A 14,216-nucleotide genomic window follows, 5' to 3' on the forward strand; every position below is an offset into this window, starting at 1 on the left:
GTGACCTGTGTTTTTTTTTATGTTGTGGAGAACAGAAAACATCAGTGCAATCCCATGTGGTGAGTATAATTTGCTCTGCAAAACTGCTATTTTAGCTAGAGGCATGTGTGTGTCTATAGGGCATGGGCTAGATGTAAATACTTTTTTTTTACAATGAGTGGTGGTCCAAAAAGTTTAAACTACCTATTTAAAAAAAGTACGGGTGAGAATGTGGAAAAAATTGGAAACCTTGCATACTGTTGGTGAGAATGTACAAGGGAACAGCCACTATGGAAAATTGGAGGGCAGTTCCTCAACAAATTAAAAATAGAATCACCATATAATCCAGCAATTCCACTTATAGGTAAATTTTATGTTGTGTGTATTTTATCACCATTACATTTTTTAAAAAAGATTTTATTTATTTCTAGAGAGGGAAGGGAGGGAGAAAGAGAGAGAGAAACATCAATGTGCAGTTGCTGGGGGCCGTGGCCTACAACCCAGGTATGTGCCCTGACTGGGAATCAAACCTGCGATGCTTGGTTTGCAGCCCACGCTCAATCCACTGAGCTATGCCAGCTAGGACCATTACATTTTTTTTTTTAAGTTGAAAAGCTCCTGCTCTATTCTTTCATGTCTGGCTCCGCAGCTTCGCGTGTGTGAAAGGCCTCGGGTGAAGCCACGCCTTCTCTCTGGACCTTAGCTTCATCCTCCGTGAAGGAGATTAGACTCCATGCTCTCTCCTAGCTCTAAAACTCTCAGATCCAGAATCCTGTCTCCTCCAGGAAGCCTTTCCTGGTTCCTCAGCCTTCAGCAATCTCCCACTCCTATGGGCTATGCCACAGCAAAGCTAGGAAGGCTTGCCACCCTGACCGCCCCTATCAGAAGACATCCTTTCCACGGATGTCTGATCATTTCTGGGCCCTGATCCTGGACAGGCAGACACATGCAAACCTGGATGAGCAGGATGGCAAGGAGACCAGATGCCTGGTTCCAGAAAGAAATGAAGAAGCTGATCCTGGTGGAGAGTGCCATGCATACAAGCTCCCATGAGGGCAAGTCAAAGGTGTGCCATGGCATTTCTACCCAGGGAAACACTAAGTCAGAGCGGTCCAGAGATGGGAGTGACTGCCTTCAAGAATGAACGAGTTTCCTGTCCTTGGAGGTACATGGATGAAAGTGGAACTGCAATTGGTCAGAGGCACTGCAGAGGGAATGCCAAGATTAGAGGGGGTGTGGGCCCCTTCCAGCCCTGAGAAACTCTGGTTCTTGGATATATGCTGGCCCTGAAATCACACCGATAGAACCCAGACTTCTGGGTGGAGGTCTCACTCCTGGCGCCATTCTCCATTCACCATGTGTGAGGGAAGAGGAGGGAAAGGTCCACACATTGACCCCATGTAAATATCTGGGGTGGGGTACAAGGAAGGGTGAGGTCACCAGGGGCACCTATCGGTGACCACCTCCTTTACCTCCTGTCCATCCTTAGGTCTAACTGCTGCTGAATCCACCAAGAGCTCATGTCCCATCCAGAGCTACTGGGGCATATAGGAACCCAGAGCAAGCCAGCCCCTTCTTTCCTCCCTCCCACTGAAAGCTCCAGTCCAGTCACCTGCTATCCATCTCTCAGGTACTCTCTCTACTCTGCTGCCTACATACACAGGGATAGCAAGACTTGGTTTCCTTTCCAACACAGGGGAACTCCCAACCTGCCTGACCCCCTGACCCACTGGACCGTACCACCTCCCCATCAGCCCTTAAGCCCATCTCACCAGATTAATGTTCAAAGGCTCCCTGGGAGTGCTGGTAGCCTCTGGGCTGCCTCTCCTGGGGACGGCTGCATCTGGAGAACACAGAGAAAGTCAGAAGCAGGTCAGGGACATCCCTGGTGAGAGGTACCCTGGCCTGGGAGAGGGACAGAGGGAAAGAGGGAGTGTCCCTGTTGCTTTTCCTAGAGATCCATTCTCCATGGCCTCTCCCAGCACTGGAGCAGCTCCATGGAGGGACTGGCAGTTGGAAGAAAAGCTCCCTAACGGCAGTGGCATGACCCTAACCACAAGGGAGAAAGGGATGGCATTAGCGAGCACTCGCCTTTGGGCCCCAAACAACAAGCGCACCTCTCTCCATCTCTGGGCCGACACCAAAGCAAAGTGTGAACAATGCTAAAGTGTGTTATGGATCACTGACTTCTCTGCATACAGTGAGAACTCCATGATAGTCTTCTGACCCACAGCCTGGTTTTTATTGAGTCTCATGTAACTCTTTCATGCTTTAGATTAAAACATGTAACTCCTTTCTTTGCCACTGTCCAGTTCCAACACCCAAGGCAAGCTGTTTAAAAGTCTGTGGGGTCATTTCCTGTATATGGGGTAACATCCACTGCCTAGGTAGAGGAGGGGCAAGTCCATGCCCACTCTAGGACTAAACTTTTATGAACCCATGTCCATCAGCTCCAAGGGCAGGAGGGAGGAGCCCTCTATCACTGGCACCCGCCTCGGGGCCTTCAGATTCTTAGCCCCCTTTCCCTTTTTCACGCCAGCTGTCTAGAGCTCAGATTCCAGCCTAGAGGTTTCCTCAAAAAGCCATTAAAGCCTCCTCACTCTGGAGGTCCTCTTGTGTACCCCCACCTCTTGAAAGTCTCTTTTAAGTCCCCCTGGCTTTTCCAGCTCCATGGAGCTGCTACAGCTCCTGAATCTGGACTGCAGAGCCAAGCACTGTCTCCTCCAGCTACGTGATATGCCCCCATTTTGCCTTCCAGTTGGAGCAGATAACTTGAGGTGAAGAACTGGAGGGCGGTCTCCCACTTCCCAAGTGCCCAATACCAGGCAAGGCCCACGAAGTGGCAGTTGGTTCACATGACAGGCCATTTTGGTGGCAAATGATCTTCTTCATTGAGCCATAGTGTACTTCTGGGGAAGTACCCAGGCACCCCAGGGGATTCTGTGAGCCCCTTTCTGTCCTAACTTCATTTTCTAGTTCACTTTTCTGTTGCTAAACATAGCTGGCTTAAGAGAACTTCCTGGAATCCTTGGTTCCTCTGGGGCTAAAATGGCATCGGTCTAGTTCTCAGCTTTGTAGCTCCTTAACTTCTCCAAGGGTTGCAAGATCACAGCTAATCTACAGGGTCCTGTCAATTATTGGGTTGGCTAAAAAGTACATTTAGTTTTTTTTCCATAAGACACATTTTTCATTTTCACCAATAACTTTATTGATTTGGATATTTTGAGCATGTTGGCTATCTCCCACTATTGGCTTGTAGTGGGTAGAGGCCAGGGGTGCTGCTAAGTATCTCCCAATGCATAAGACAGCCCCAGAGCAAAGAATCATTTGGTCAAAATGTCAATAGCACCAAGAAACTTTGTAAACCACTTTTGACAGGTTTGATCAATTATAGCACCTTTTCCACATACTGCACAAATCTTTTTTGTGTGTTTCAGTTGTTTTTACTTTTTGTGAAATAATAAAGCATAATATGCCAAAAATGTTGCATATTTTCTTCTATCTTCAATATTAAAATTGCTACACAAAAATTCACCAATTTAGATTTTTTTAATACATGCTGATATGACAACTGTTACAATACTATCTAACAAAATTGTTTCAAATGAAGTTAAAGACGACAAAGCACTACTAGAGCCATCGTACAGAAAACAACAAATGAACTTTTTGGCCAGCCCAACAGTAAAACGCAACCCCTCTGGGCGGCTGCAGCCCCACGTCAGGGCCTCCTTTCCCCTTCATCCTGCGCATATTGGAACCTATGATGCGATCACACCAAAGAGACAATTTTTAAAGCCCTGTTTCCTTTTCTGTCATAAGGAAATATTTTCTCCCCTGCCTTCCTCAGAGAGCTGCAGCAAGGCACAACTCTTAAATGGTGAACAGACCAGCCATGCGGGTTACTTACCTGTCCGCTGGGTGATGCAAGAGACAAGATCCTGCAGGCGCACCTTGAATTCATCGAAGCTGTCAGTGCGCACGGTAGCTTCCAGGCTCTGGGGCTCCTCCCTGTGCAGTGCGTTGAGTGCCTTGCGGAGGAAATCATGCATGTCCAGCACCTCCTGGTCCGAGGCATAGCGCTTCATCCTCTGCACCAGCACACTGCCTGTGCGGATGCGCTGCAGAACAGCGTCCAGACGACCTAGTTGGCCTGCAATCTTCTCGTACTCACGCTGGTACCGCGTGTTCACTGCCTCCAGCAGCTCGGTCTCCTGCGCTTGCACGTGTGCTACTAGCTGGCGCACACCAGCGCGGATTACCTCCTCCGTGTCAGTGCGCACGCGCCCCAGCTGGCTGATGGCTGAACGCATCTGCGCCAGTGCCGAGTCGAAGGCGAGGTCCTGCCTCTCCAACAACTGGGTCATGGAGCCCAGCTCTTCCTGCCTCTGCTGGATCTCCTCAGTGATGTCACACTTGAGGTGGCCATGGCTGTTATCCAGGAGGGCACAAGTGCAGCACAGTGGCTTGGCACACCCTTGGCAGTAGATGCTGCAGACATACAAGGCAGGCCTGAGTCAGGGTTCTCCTGCCTTTTCCCCTTTAAGTTTTTATTAACATCCTTTTAAAAAATTATAAAACTTTGATTCATGGTATGTGTCCAGGTTTGTGCTATCCCCAGTTCAGTGTTTGTTGTTATGGTGATAGCACCCAAACTACCAATACATCATTAGAATATTAAAAAGTTACTGAAGAAACAATGGCTACCCTGTAGCCATGAAACAATGCAAAGATTTTTTTTAAAAAATCAGTCATCTATTCCCACCACTTCTGAATTTCCTTTCTCCACATCTGTGGTAACCCAGTGACCATCCTCCTTCCACACCTTTCTCCACTCAAAGCGCCCTACACAAATATCCAGACTAGGCAGTTGCTTAAAGGATTCTAAGGACTTGATACACTTTATCCCACTTCATCCTCGCTAGAGCTGCTTAGGGGAGAGTGGCTGTTATCCTCATTTCACAAAAGAAGAAACTGAGACCTTCAGAGGTTTAAAAATTGGCTCAAATAAATATAGCAATTGGGAGGGGGTTGATACTTGTACTTTAAAAAATGAGGTCATGCTATACCATTACTTTGCAACCCTCCTCTAATTTAACTTTCATTCAGAACATTGTCATATAATACGCCTTTTAAGTATGGAGCTAATGTATTTTCTTTAATAGCTCATTATATTACACATGGACCACAATTGATTCAGGCCTTCTCCCGTTAATAGACATTACAGTGATTTCCTGTTTATGCATTTTTTTCTTTTTCCTCTGTTTCTCTTTTGGCTGATATGGCCAATGCTTTATGTAGCCAAATGCATGGATGCTACTCCTTCTATGAAATGGATTAAAAAAAGTATTGCCAGATCAAAGAATGTGTACCTTTTTATTTAATAGATTTCAGCTAACAGACAATTCCATAGCATTTACTATATGTCAGACACTATCATAAACATGACAAATATTAACTTGTTTAATCCTCCCCCAAATCCTATAGAGCAGGAACTCTTATGCCCATTTTAAAGATGGAGAAACTGAACAAAAGGTAAAACAACTTGTCCAAGGTCACACAATTAGTAAGTAGTAAGAGTCCAGATGCAAACTGTAGTAGGCAGAATAACGGCCCCCATCCATGTACTAATTCCCAGAACCTGTGAATATGTTAGCTTATCAATATGTGGCATAAAGGGCTTTGTAGGAGTGATTACATTAAGGATCTTGAGATGGGGAGATCATCCTGGATTATCTGGATAGACCCAATGTGATCACAGAGGCTCTACTAAAGGAAAGGGGGAAAGCAAGAGAGTGAAAGAAGGGAGAAGTGATAATGGAACAGAAGTTGGAGTGATACTGTCCTGCTAGTTTTGAAGATGGAAGGGGGTCATGAACCAAGGAATGCAGGCAGCCTCTAGAAGCTGGGAAATGCAAGAAAATCCATTTTCTCCACAAGCCTTTAGAAGAGAAGACAGCCCTGCTGACATCTTGATTTTATCTCAGTGAGGCCCAATTCAGACTCCTGATCTCCAGAGCTACACAGTAATGAATTTGTATTGCTTTAAGCCCCTAAGTTTGTGGTAATTCGTTACAGCAGCAATAGCAAACTAATATAAAAACACAGGCCATCTGGCTCAGAGTCCATGCTCTTAGCCATTGTAACATTGCTTCAAATATTACTAGGAAAAACAGTGTTAGTTACTTTCTCAGAAATATTGTTATAATTTACTCTCACCAACGATAATACATCAGCCCGCGTAAGGCCAGGAGAAAGGCTCTCAGCTGACCACTCTAGTTTCAGTTACTATGATTAACTTGTCCTGGAACTGCAGGCAGACAGCCGAAGAGCCAACCTGACTTGAAAATCAGAGCACTAGACATGGGTCCTCAGCTTTGCTGGCTCTCAACCTTCCCAAGTCACCCAAGAAGTTAAGGTCTCAAGGCTTGATTCTTCTGATCAAGAACACTTACTCCAGGCTAGCCGAGATCTCTTGGAGAGCTCAGAGAGTGGGAAAAGGAACTGAGGGTTGATATTGGGTCCTGAGCATGCAGCCGCTCCAGCCTTTGGGCATCTGGTCTAAGTAACAGAGACCCATTACCTAGAGACAGGGCCAGTGACTGAGGTAAGTGGCAGCTGGAACAGAGAGAAGAGCCTGGCAGACCTGGCTCTGCCTCAGCTCTGTGCCTTTGGCAGATCACTTAACCTCTACGCACCTCAGTTTTCTTCTTTGTAAAACTGGGAAATTTCCCATCACATGTGGTAGTGCTGGAGAGGATCACATCAGAGAAGTCTCTGTTCTTAACAGAGACTTAACAGAGTTCTTATAATTGAGTGAAATATCAGTGCTCACCAACATCACTATTAAGGAGAAATACTAAGCAACTATGTAAAGAACTAATAACTTTACAACAGAGGGCAATTAGGCAATATCCATCAAAATCACAAATGTGGCCCTGGCTGGAGTGGCTCAGTGGATTGAGCATGGGACTGACAACCAGAAAAGTCACTGGTTCGATTCCCAGTCAGGGCACATGCTTGGGTTGTGCAGGCCAGCTCCACATTTGGGGGTGTGTAAGAAGCAACTGATCGATGTATCTTTCATGCATTAATGTTTCTTCTCTTTCTCCCTCCCTTCCCCTCGCTCTAAAAATAAATAAAATCTTTTTAAAAAAATCACAAATGTATTTATTCTTTGACCCAGCAACACCTCTTCTAGGTACCTATTCTGCTGCTCTATCTTCACATGTAGGAAATAAATCTGCACAATCCAACACAGCCCATGATAGTAAAGGACAGAAACAACCTAGTGGTGAATATACAACATAGTGTACAGATGACGCATTATGGAATCATGCACCTGAAACCTGCATAGTTTTATTAACCAGTATCACCCCCAATGAATTCAATGAAAAGGAAACAAAAAATCCTAAGTGTCCATCACTAGCAATGAGTGACATCAATTATGATGCACCCATACAACGAAGTACTATGAAGCTGTAAAAAATTAAGGAAGCTCTTTATATGGAAAAATATCCATGGCAAAATGAGGATGGTAACTGGAGTATTAGGAGGATTAAATAAGATAATACATATAAAAGGTTAGAACAGTGAATAGCATATGAGTGTTCAATATTTGTATTATGATGCGTATATTTATATATTTTTTAAGATTTAATTTATTTATTTCCAGAGAGGTAAGGGAGGGAGAAAGAGAGAGAGAAAGAGACATCAATGTGCGGTTGCTGGGGGCCATGGCCTGCAACCCAGGCATGTGCCCTGACTGGGAATCAAATCTGAGATGCTTTGGTTCGCAGCCCGCGCTCAAACCACTGAGCTACATCAGCCAGGGCATTATGTATATTTTAAGTAAAAAAAGAAATCAAAGTGCAAACATGTATGTATAGGGTGCTACCTTTTGTGTTAAGAGTAGAGAAAAATAAAATATATTTTTTAATATAGAAATCTCTGGAGGACATATAAGTAATAATTATGGATAGGGAAGGATAGATGGAGGGAAATACTTCATTGTATGTCTTTCAGATTACTTTCATTTTTGAACATTGTGAATATATTACCTATTATTTGAAAATAAATTTAGTGACTTTACAGGATATAGAAATACAGGAAGGAGAACCAGAGCCAGTTATCACTTTCCCTGCTTTGGATCTATGGGAAAGGGGCTGAGTCTGAAGCTGGCCTTCCTTCCTTAGAAAAAGCGCTCCAAGCCTGGGAGGGGCACACCTCAGGTGGCCTGGCTGAAGGGAGAAGACCTTCTGGGTGGACCACAGTCTCTGTCCATTTCTATTTCTAGGCCCCCTCTACCCTGAATGGAGCCTCCCTAGGGAAAGGGGTCACTCTCCACCTTCGGATGGAAGTGGACAATTGGCATGAGTTGGTTGGCCTAAATCAAACGCCCTGGGTCCAAAAGCCCACAGCCTTCTGATATGACTGAGGTATAGACCCTGTATTGGAATGACCCATTAAGGAATTTTTCTAGGACTAGAAATGACCTTCTTGGCCTAGGATGCCTTCACTCTCACTCAGCGGACACTCACTGTACCTACTGTGGTCTTAGCATTTTTGGGGAGCCAGAGGTGAGGTGGGCAGCACCCACAGGAGCTCCTTGACAAGAACCCAGACTTAACCAGACAGAGAATGGAATAGCTCTGAAAAGTAAAATGACAGTTCTTTGCTCCTGGAATACTCAAAAGAATGAACTACAACACCACAGAATTAATAAGTTGCTCAGCAAAGTGGCTAAATTATCTGAGAATTAGGAAGAGAAAACAACTTAATTCTATCCCAGCAAAGCAGATGAAAGGAAATATGGGGAAAAATCTCCATGCTCCCATTCACAACAGCAAGTTTTAAAGTAAAAAACAAAACAAAACAAAACAAAAAACAAAAAAAACCTAGATATAATTCTAATAAGCAATATAGGACTTATATGGAGAAAAGGACAAAAACACCCACTGAGAAAGTCTAAAAACCAGAAAAGTATATTGAGGTCCCAACCGAAGAGACTAAATATTTTAATGTTAATCTTCCTCACATTCGTATAAAGGTTTAAAGCAATTAGTCAGATTACAAATGCAATTCTGAAACTTAACCAACTAATTCCAAATTTCACATGACAAAATAAACAGATCAAACAGGTAAGACATTTCTGAAAAGTCAGTATAAGGAAGGGGACATATTATAGGGCTCCCATTATTAAGAATGTGGTACTAACTAGTTTAAGACTCAAGAGAAAAATCACCAGAACATACCACATAGCCCTGGCATCCACAAGAATGTACATTTTATATAATAAAGAGAGCATCCCAAATTGGACATTAAAGAGGTTTCCAACAACTGGGATCATATAAAATGGTGGGGCTGGGGGGACAGGAATTAAGTTAGAGCTTTGCTTCATATACACTCCAAGATACACTTCTGATGGCTCACAGAGTTAAATATAAAAATATCCCCATAGAGGAATGTAGTTGACTATCTATTCTCATAATGGTAAAGACCTTATAATCACAAAAGAAATGAAGAAATCACACACTCAACAGATGCAATTACCTAAAAATTCAAAACTGTCTATTTTTTTGGAAGACATTCATGACTTCCTATAATAAGGAAATTGACTTCCAGCCAAGATGGAGGCGTCGGTAGACACACTGTGCCTCCTCACACAACCAAAAGAAGGACAACAACAATTTAAAAACAAAAAAGAACCAGAACTGACAGAAAACCGAACTGTACGGAAGTCCAACAACCCAGGAATTAAAGAAGACACATTCATCCAGACCGGTAGGAGGGGAGGAAACAGGCAGCTGGGCAGAGAGGACTCGCAGCAAAGCAGTGGACTGTGGAGTGGGGTGGAGTGTGCAATTCTGCAGCTGGCTGGCAAGGCAGCAGAGGGCAGACCTGGTGAGGTGGTGGATTGTGGACCAGGTGGTCCCATGTTTGCATGCAGATAAACCGGGAGAAACAACTGGGGAGTGGGACAGACTGTGCGACTTAGGTTCCCAGAACCTAGGAAACAAAGCCTCAAAGCCTCTGACTGAAAATACCTGTGGGGGTTGAGGCGGCAGTAGGAGAAACTCCCAGCCTCACAGGAGAGTTCATTGGAGGGGCCCACAGGGTCCTAGAATGTACACAAACCCACCCACACAGGCATCAGCACCAGAAGGGCCCAATTTGCTTGGGCGAAGCAGGCAAAGTGACTGAAATCTGGCAGAGAGCAGAGCAAGTGCCATTGTTCCCTCTCAGACCCCTCCCCCACAAACAGCATCACAACACAATGACAGGTGTTGCCCCGCCTGGGTGAACATCTAGGCTCCGCCACTTACTATGTAACAGGTGCGTCAAGACAAAAAAAAAATGGCCCAAATGAAAGAACAGATCAAAGCTCCAGAAAAAATACAACTAAGCAACAAAGAGATAGCCAACCTATCAGATGCACTGTTCAAAACACTGGTAATCAGGATGCTCACAGAATTGGTTGAATTTGGTCGCAAATTAGATGAAAAAATGAAAGCTATGCTAAGTGAAATAAAAGAAAATGTACAGGGAACCAATAGTGATGGCAAGGAAACTAGGACTCAAATCAATGGTGCGGACCAGAAGGAAGAAAGAAACAACCAAACAGAAAAGAATGAAGAAACAAGAATTCAAAAAAATGAGGAGAGGTTTAGGAATGTTCAGGACATCTTTAAATGTTCCAACATCCGAATTATAGGGGTACCAGAAGGGGAAGAGGAAAAGCAACAAGTGGAAAAGTTATCTGAACAAATAATAAAGGAGAACTTCCCCAATCTGGCAAAGGAAATAGACCTCCAGGAAGTCCAGGAAGCTCAGAGTCCCAAAGAAGTTGGACCCAAGGAGGAACACACCAAGACACATCATAATTACATTACCTAAGATTAAAGATAAGGAGAGAATCCTAGAAGCAGCAAGAGAAAAGGAAACAGTTACCTACAAAGGATTTCCCATCAGACTGTCAGCTGATTTCTCAAAAGAGACCTTACAGGCGAGAAGAGGCTGGAAAGAAGTATTCCAGGTCATGAAAGGCAAGGACCTACATCCAAGATTGCTCTATCCAGCAAAGCTTTCATTTAGAATGAAAGGGCAGATAAAGTGCTTCTCAGATAAGGTCAGGTTAAAGGAGTTCATCATCACCAAACCCTTATTATATGAAATGTTAAAGGGATTTATCTAACAAAAAGAAGATAAAAATATGAACACTAAAATGACAGCAAACTCACAGTTACTAACAACCACACCTAAAACAGAAACAAACTAAGCAAACAACCAGAACAGGAACAGAACCACAGAAATGGAGATCACATGGAGGGTTAGCAATAGGGGAGTGGGAGAGGGAGGGAAGGGGAAAAGGTACAGAGAATAAGTAGCATAAATGGTAGGTAGAAAATAGACAGGGGGAGGTTAAGAATAGTATGGGAAATGGAGAAGCCAAAGAACTTATATGTACGACCCATGGACATAAACTAAAGTGGAGGAATGTGGGTGGGAGGGGAGTGAAGGGGGGAAAACAGGACAATTGTAATAGCATAATCAATAAAATATATTAAAAAAGAAAAGGAAATTATGGGACCTAGGTGTTGTTCATTTTGTTTCAGATGACTACAGAGATAGCCGGAAGGAAAGGAAAATGTTTATATTGGTAAGAGTTACCCTTCTCCTTTTCCCTCCCCCTTTTATCCTATTTAGATTTTCCAAAAGTTTCCATAAAAAGTTTGAAGCAAAGAAATTTGGATTTTAAATAAAAACCAATGGAGGGCCCTCAAAGAACATCCCATTTAGGAATTTCCACAAAGTTCTTTGTCCTCTTCCGTGAGATGTACTGTTTCACTTACCCCCTTTATGACTGTTCAGTGAATTTACTTGTTAATATTTTACTTGAAGCCCCAACATGTTTCCTGGGCTGTCAATCTTCCCATCCTGAAGCTGCTGCCTCTGTCTAAAATGGCATACCAGAGGCCACCTGTCAGCAGAAAAGGTATGAGTTCTGGTGGAGGTAAAACTTGGGCCTGACTCTGAGCTCTCTGATTCTTAGCTATGATCCGCTGAGTAAATTACTTTCTGTCTTTATGTCTTAATTTGCCCATCTATAAAATGGGGATAAGGATGCCTCTGTCATAGACTGCTACAAGGACAAGATGGGCTGGTGTGTGTGCAGTGATTGGCATGGTGCCAGGTACACAGTGGACATTCTGGAGCCATCACAGAAGAGAGGCATTAACTACCCACATACACATGGGCAGCCCAGCTGTGGCTGGGTGGACATCTCAACCTCAGCCAGTAAGGAAACATCACCACTAAGTGTGGTCTCTGAGCTGTCCCTTCCCGTATGGATAAGCCACCCCAGCCTAGTCATACCTCCTGCTGGGATTAGAGCACCATGCCACTTCTGTTGTCCTAGAAAACAGGGTACCTCAGACATGCAGAAATCCTGTGAAAATAGGACCCATGGAGGACAGCTAACCCCAGAACAGGACTCCAGGGCAGGGCCTGGCTTGCCTGAAGGGCAGCTAGAAAACTCTCCACTCCACTTCTCCACCACCTCCACAAGAATGGACTGTGAGCTTTCCCTTTGGTGGAGTAGCAAGAGGAGCAGCCTCCTTTGGAAACTCAAATAGTTAACTAGAAGGCATTTAAAGGGACCCATTAGTCATTTACACAGTAGTATTAATGCATTTACTCAGACTGGCTTCCTGCTATCCCCTGGGTGACACAGTGGAGGAAACAAGATTTCTGAAGCCAGGAGAGGAGATGGGTAATTCTGCAGAGTCTGGGATACTTTCAGAGAGAGAGTAAAAGCATCATTCCTACGGCCCTCCCCTCTTCCAAATATTCATTGGTTGAGAAGAAGGTGGCTGATATGGGAGAACCTGAGGGCACAGAGAGGAAGATACTGGAGATATTAACTATGATGCCAGTTTAAAGAAGCAGCAAGGAAAGGTGAGCGGAGGAAGCCTTGTCTGTTTCACACTACTGTCTTATGCTGGCTTCACACCTAACAATGAGGACAAGTAAGTTTGTGCTTTTTTTCCTTCCCCAATCTTCTATGTGGGTCCCTGCTCCCAGGACAAAGGGCTGGAAAATCCATGGTATATAATGTCCTGTTGGGTCACATTGCTCATTCAGGAGGTAGCAGAGGCGCTGCTGTGTGGGTGCCTTGATGCTACTGCCCCCTTTATGGCAGTGAATGGCACTACCTAAAATTCAAAGGCCACTCAAGCCAGAGACCAAGGGGAATTACAGATTCCTCCCTGCCCTCTACTGCTTCAACAATAATTCATTACTGCCTTATGAATTCTACTTTCATTCAAAAACAAAAACAAAAACAAAAATTACTGAGTACCAACTGCGTGCAGGTATGGGGCTAAGATATAAAGACGATTAAAGCAGAACCTGGTTCCTAAATCAGTTCCCATGGCTACTCTCCTTGTTTTTGCCCATTATGGCTTATTTCCTTTGGCACCAGCCCCTGACAGGCCTTCCTGCCTCTGGTCTCCCCAGTCAACCCTTCCCAGAGACACTGAGATGCTACTTCTGAAATGTGATTACTGTCATATGCTGAGATGACTGCAACGATGCCGCCAAGGAGTACAGTTGGAAGAGAATGAGTGTAAGACATTTTTAAAGTATCATATAAATTATATGTTCATAACGGAGATTCAATTTTTGGAACAGTTAGGTCACTGAGGAAAATGTATGGCTTTTATAGTAATGCACTACAATTATATAGGACTGAATATTAGTGAACACTAACGCAACATGAATTTACAAGCCAGTAAATGTTACAAGACAGTAAGACAAAATTTATCACATAGATGAGTACAGTGATTATCAAGCTATTTAAATCTGATCTAATTTCAGGAACTGAAATGGAAAGAAGTGGAAATAGCTAAAACAACAGATTGATTAAAGCCATAAATAAGAAAAATAATATTTGATAATTAAGGTAACAATAACACCATATGAGTTAAGTAACATAGTATAATTAGGCAGTTCTTCTATTTAGTCATACCAATCTCAAAATACCCCACCAACTCTACAGCTTTGGCAGGATAAATCCAAATTATAAAATATGCCAAAGCAGAAATCTGTTAGGGAATTAAATGACTCAGGTTTTTTTAAAGATTTTATTTATTTTTAGAGAGAGAGGGAGAAAGAAAGAGACAGAGAGAAACATCAATGTGTGGCTGCCTTTCGCATGCCCCCTACTTGGGACCTGGCCT

At 43.7% G+C, this 14,216-nt stretch overlaps 1 protein-coding gene across 13 annotated transcripts in view; it reads right to left on the reverse strand.

Moving 5' to 3' along the window:
* The window catches only part of PML (PML nuclear body scaffold), a 44,069-nt gene that overhangs the window by 16,365 nt on the left and 13,488 nt on the right, over positions 1–14,216 (reverse strand). For all 13 annotated transcript variants that reach the window (XM_028507719.2, XM_036028056.1, XM_036028067.1 and 10 more), the window contains exons 3-4: positions 3,887–4,467; positions 1,752–1,822 (exon numbers count right to left, since the gene is read on the reverse strand). In XM_028507719.2, coding sequence (XP_028363520.1) covers positions 1,752–1,822; positions 3,887–4,467 — 652 coding nt within the window. The remainder of the gene's footprint in view (positions 1–1,751; positions 1,823–3,886; positions 4,468–14,216) is intronic.

The sequence above is a fragment of the Phyllostomus discolor genome, chromosome 1, assembly GCF_004126475.2.
Source record: "Phyllostomus discolor isolate MPI-MPIP mPhyDis1 chromosome 1, mPhyDis1.pri.v3, whole genome shotgun sequence".
Classification (NCBI taxonomy): domain Eukaryota; kingdom Metazoa; phylum Chordata; class Mammalia; order Chiroptera; family Phyllostomidae; genus Phyllostomus; species Phyllostomus discolor.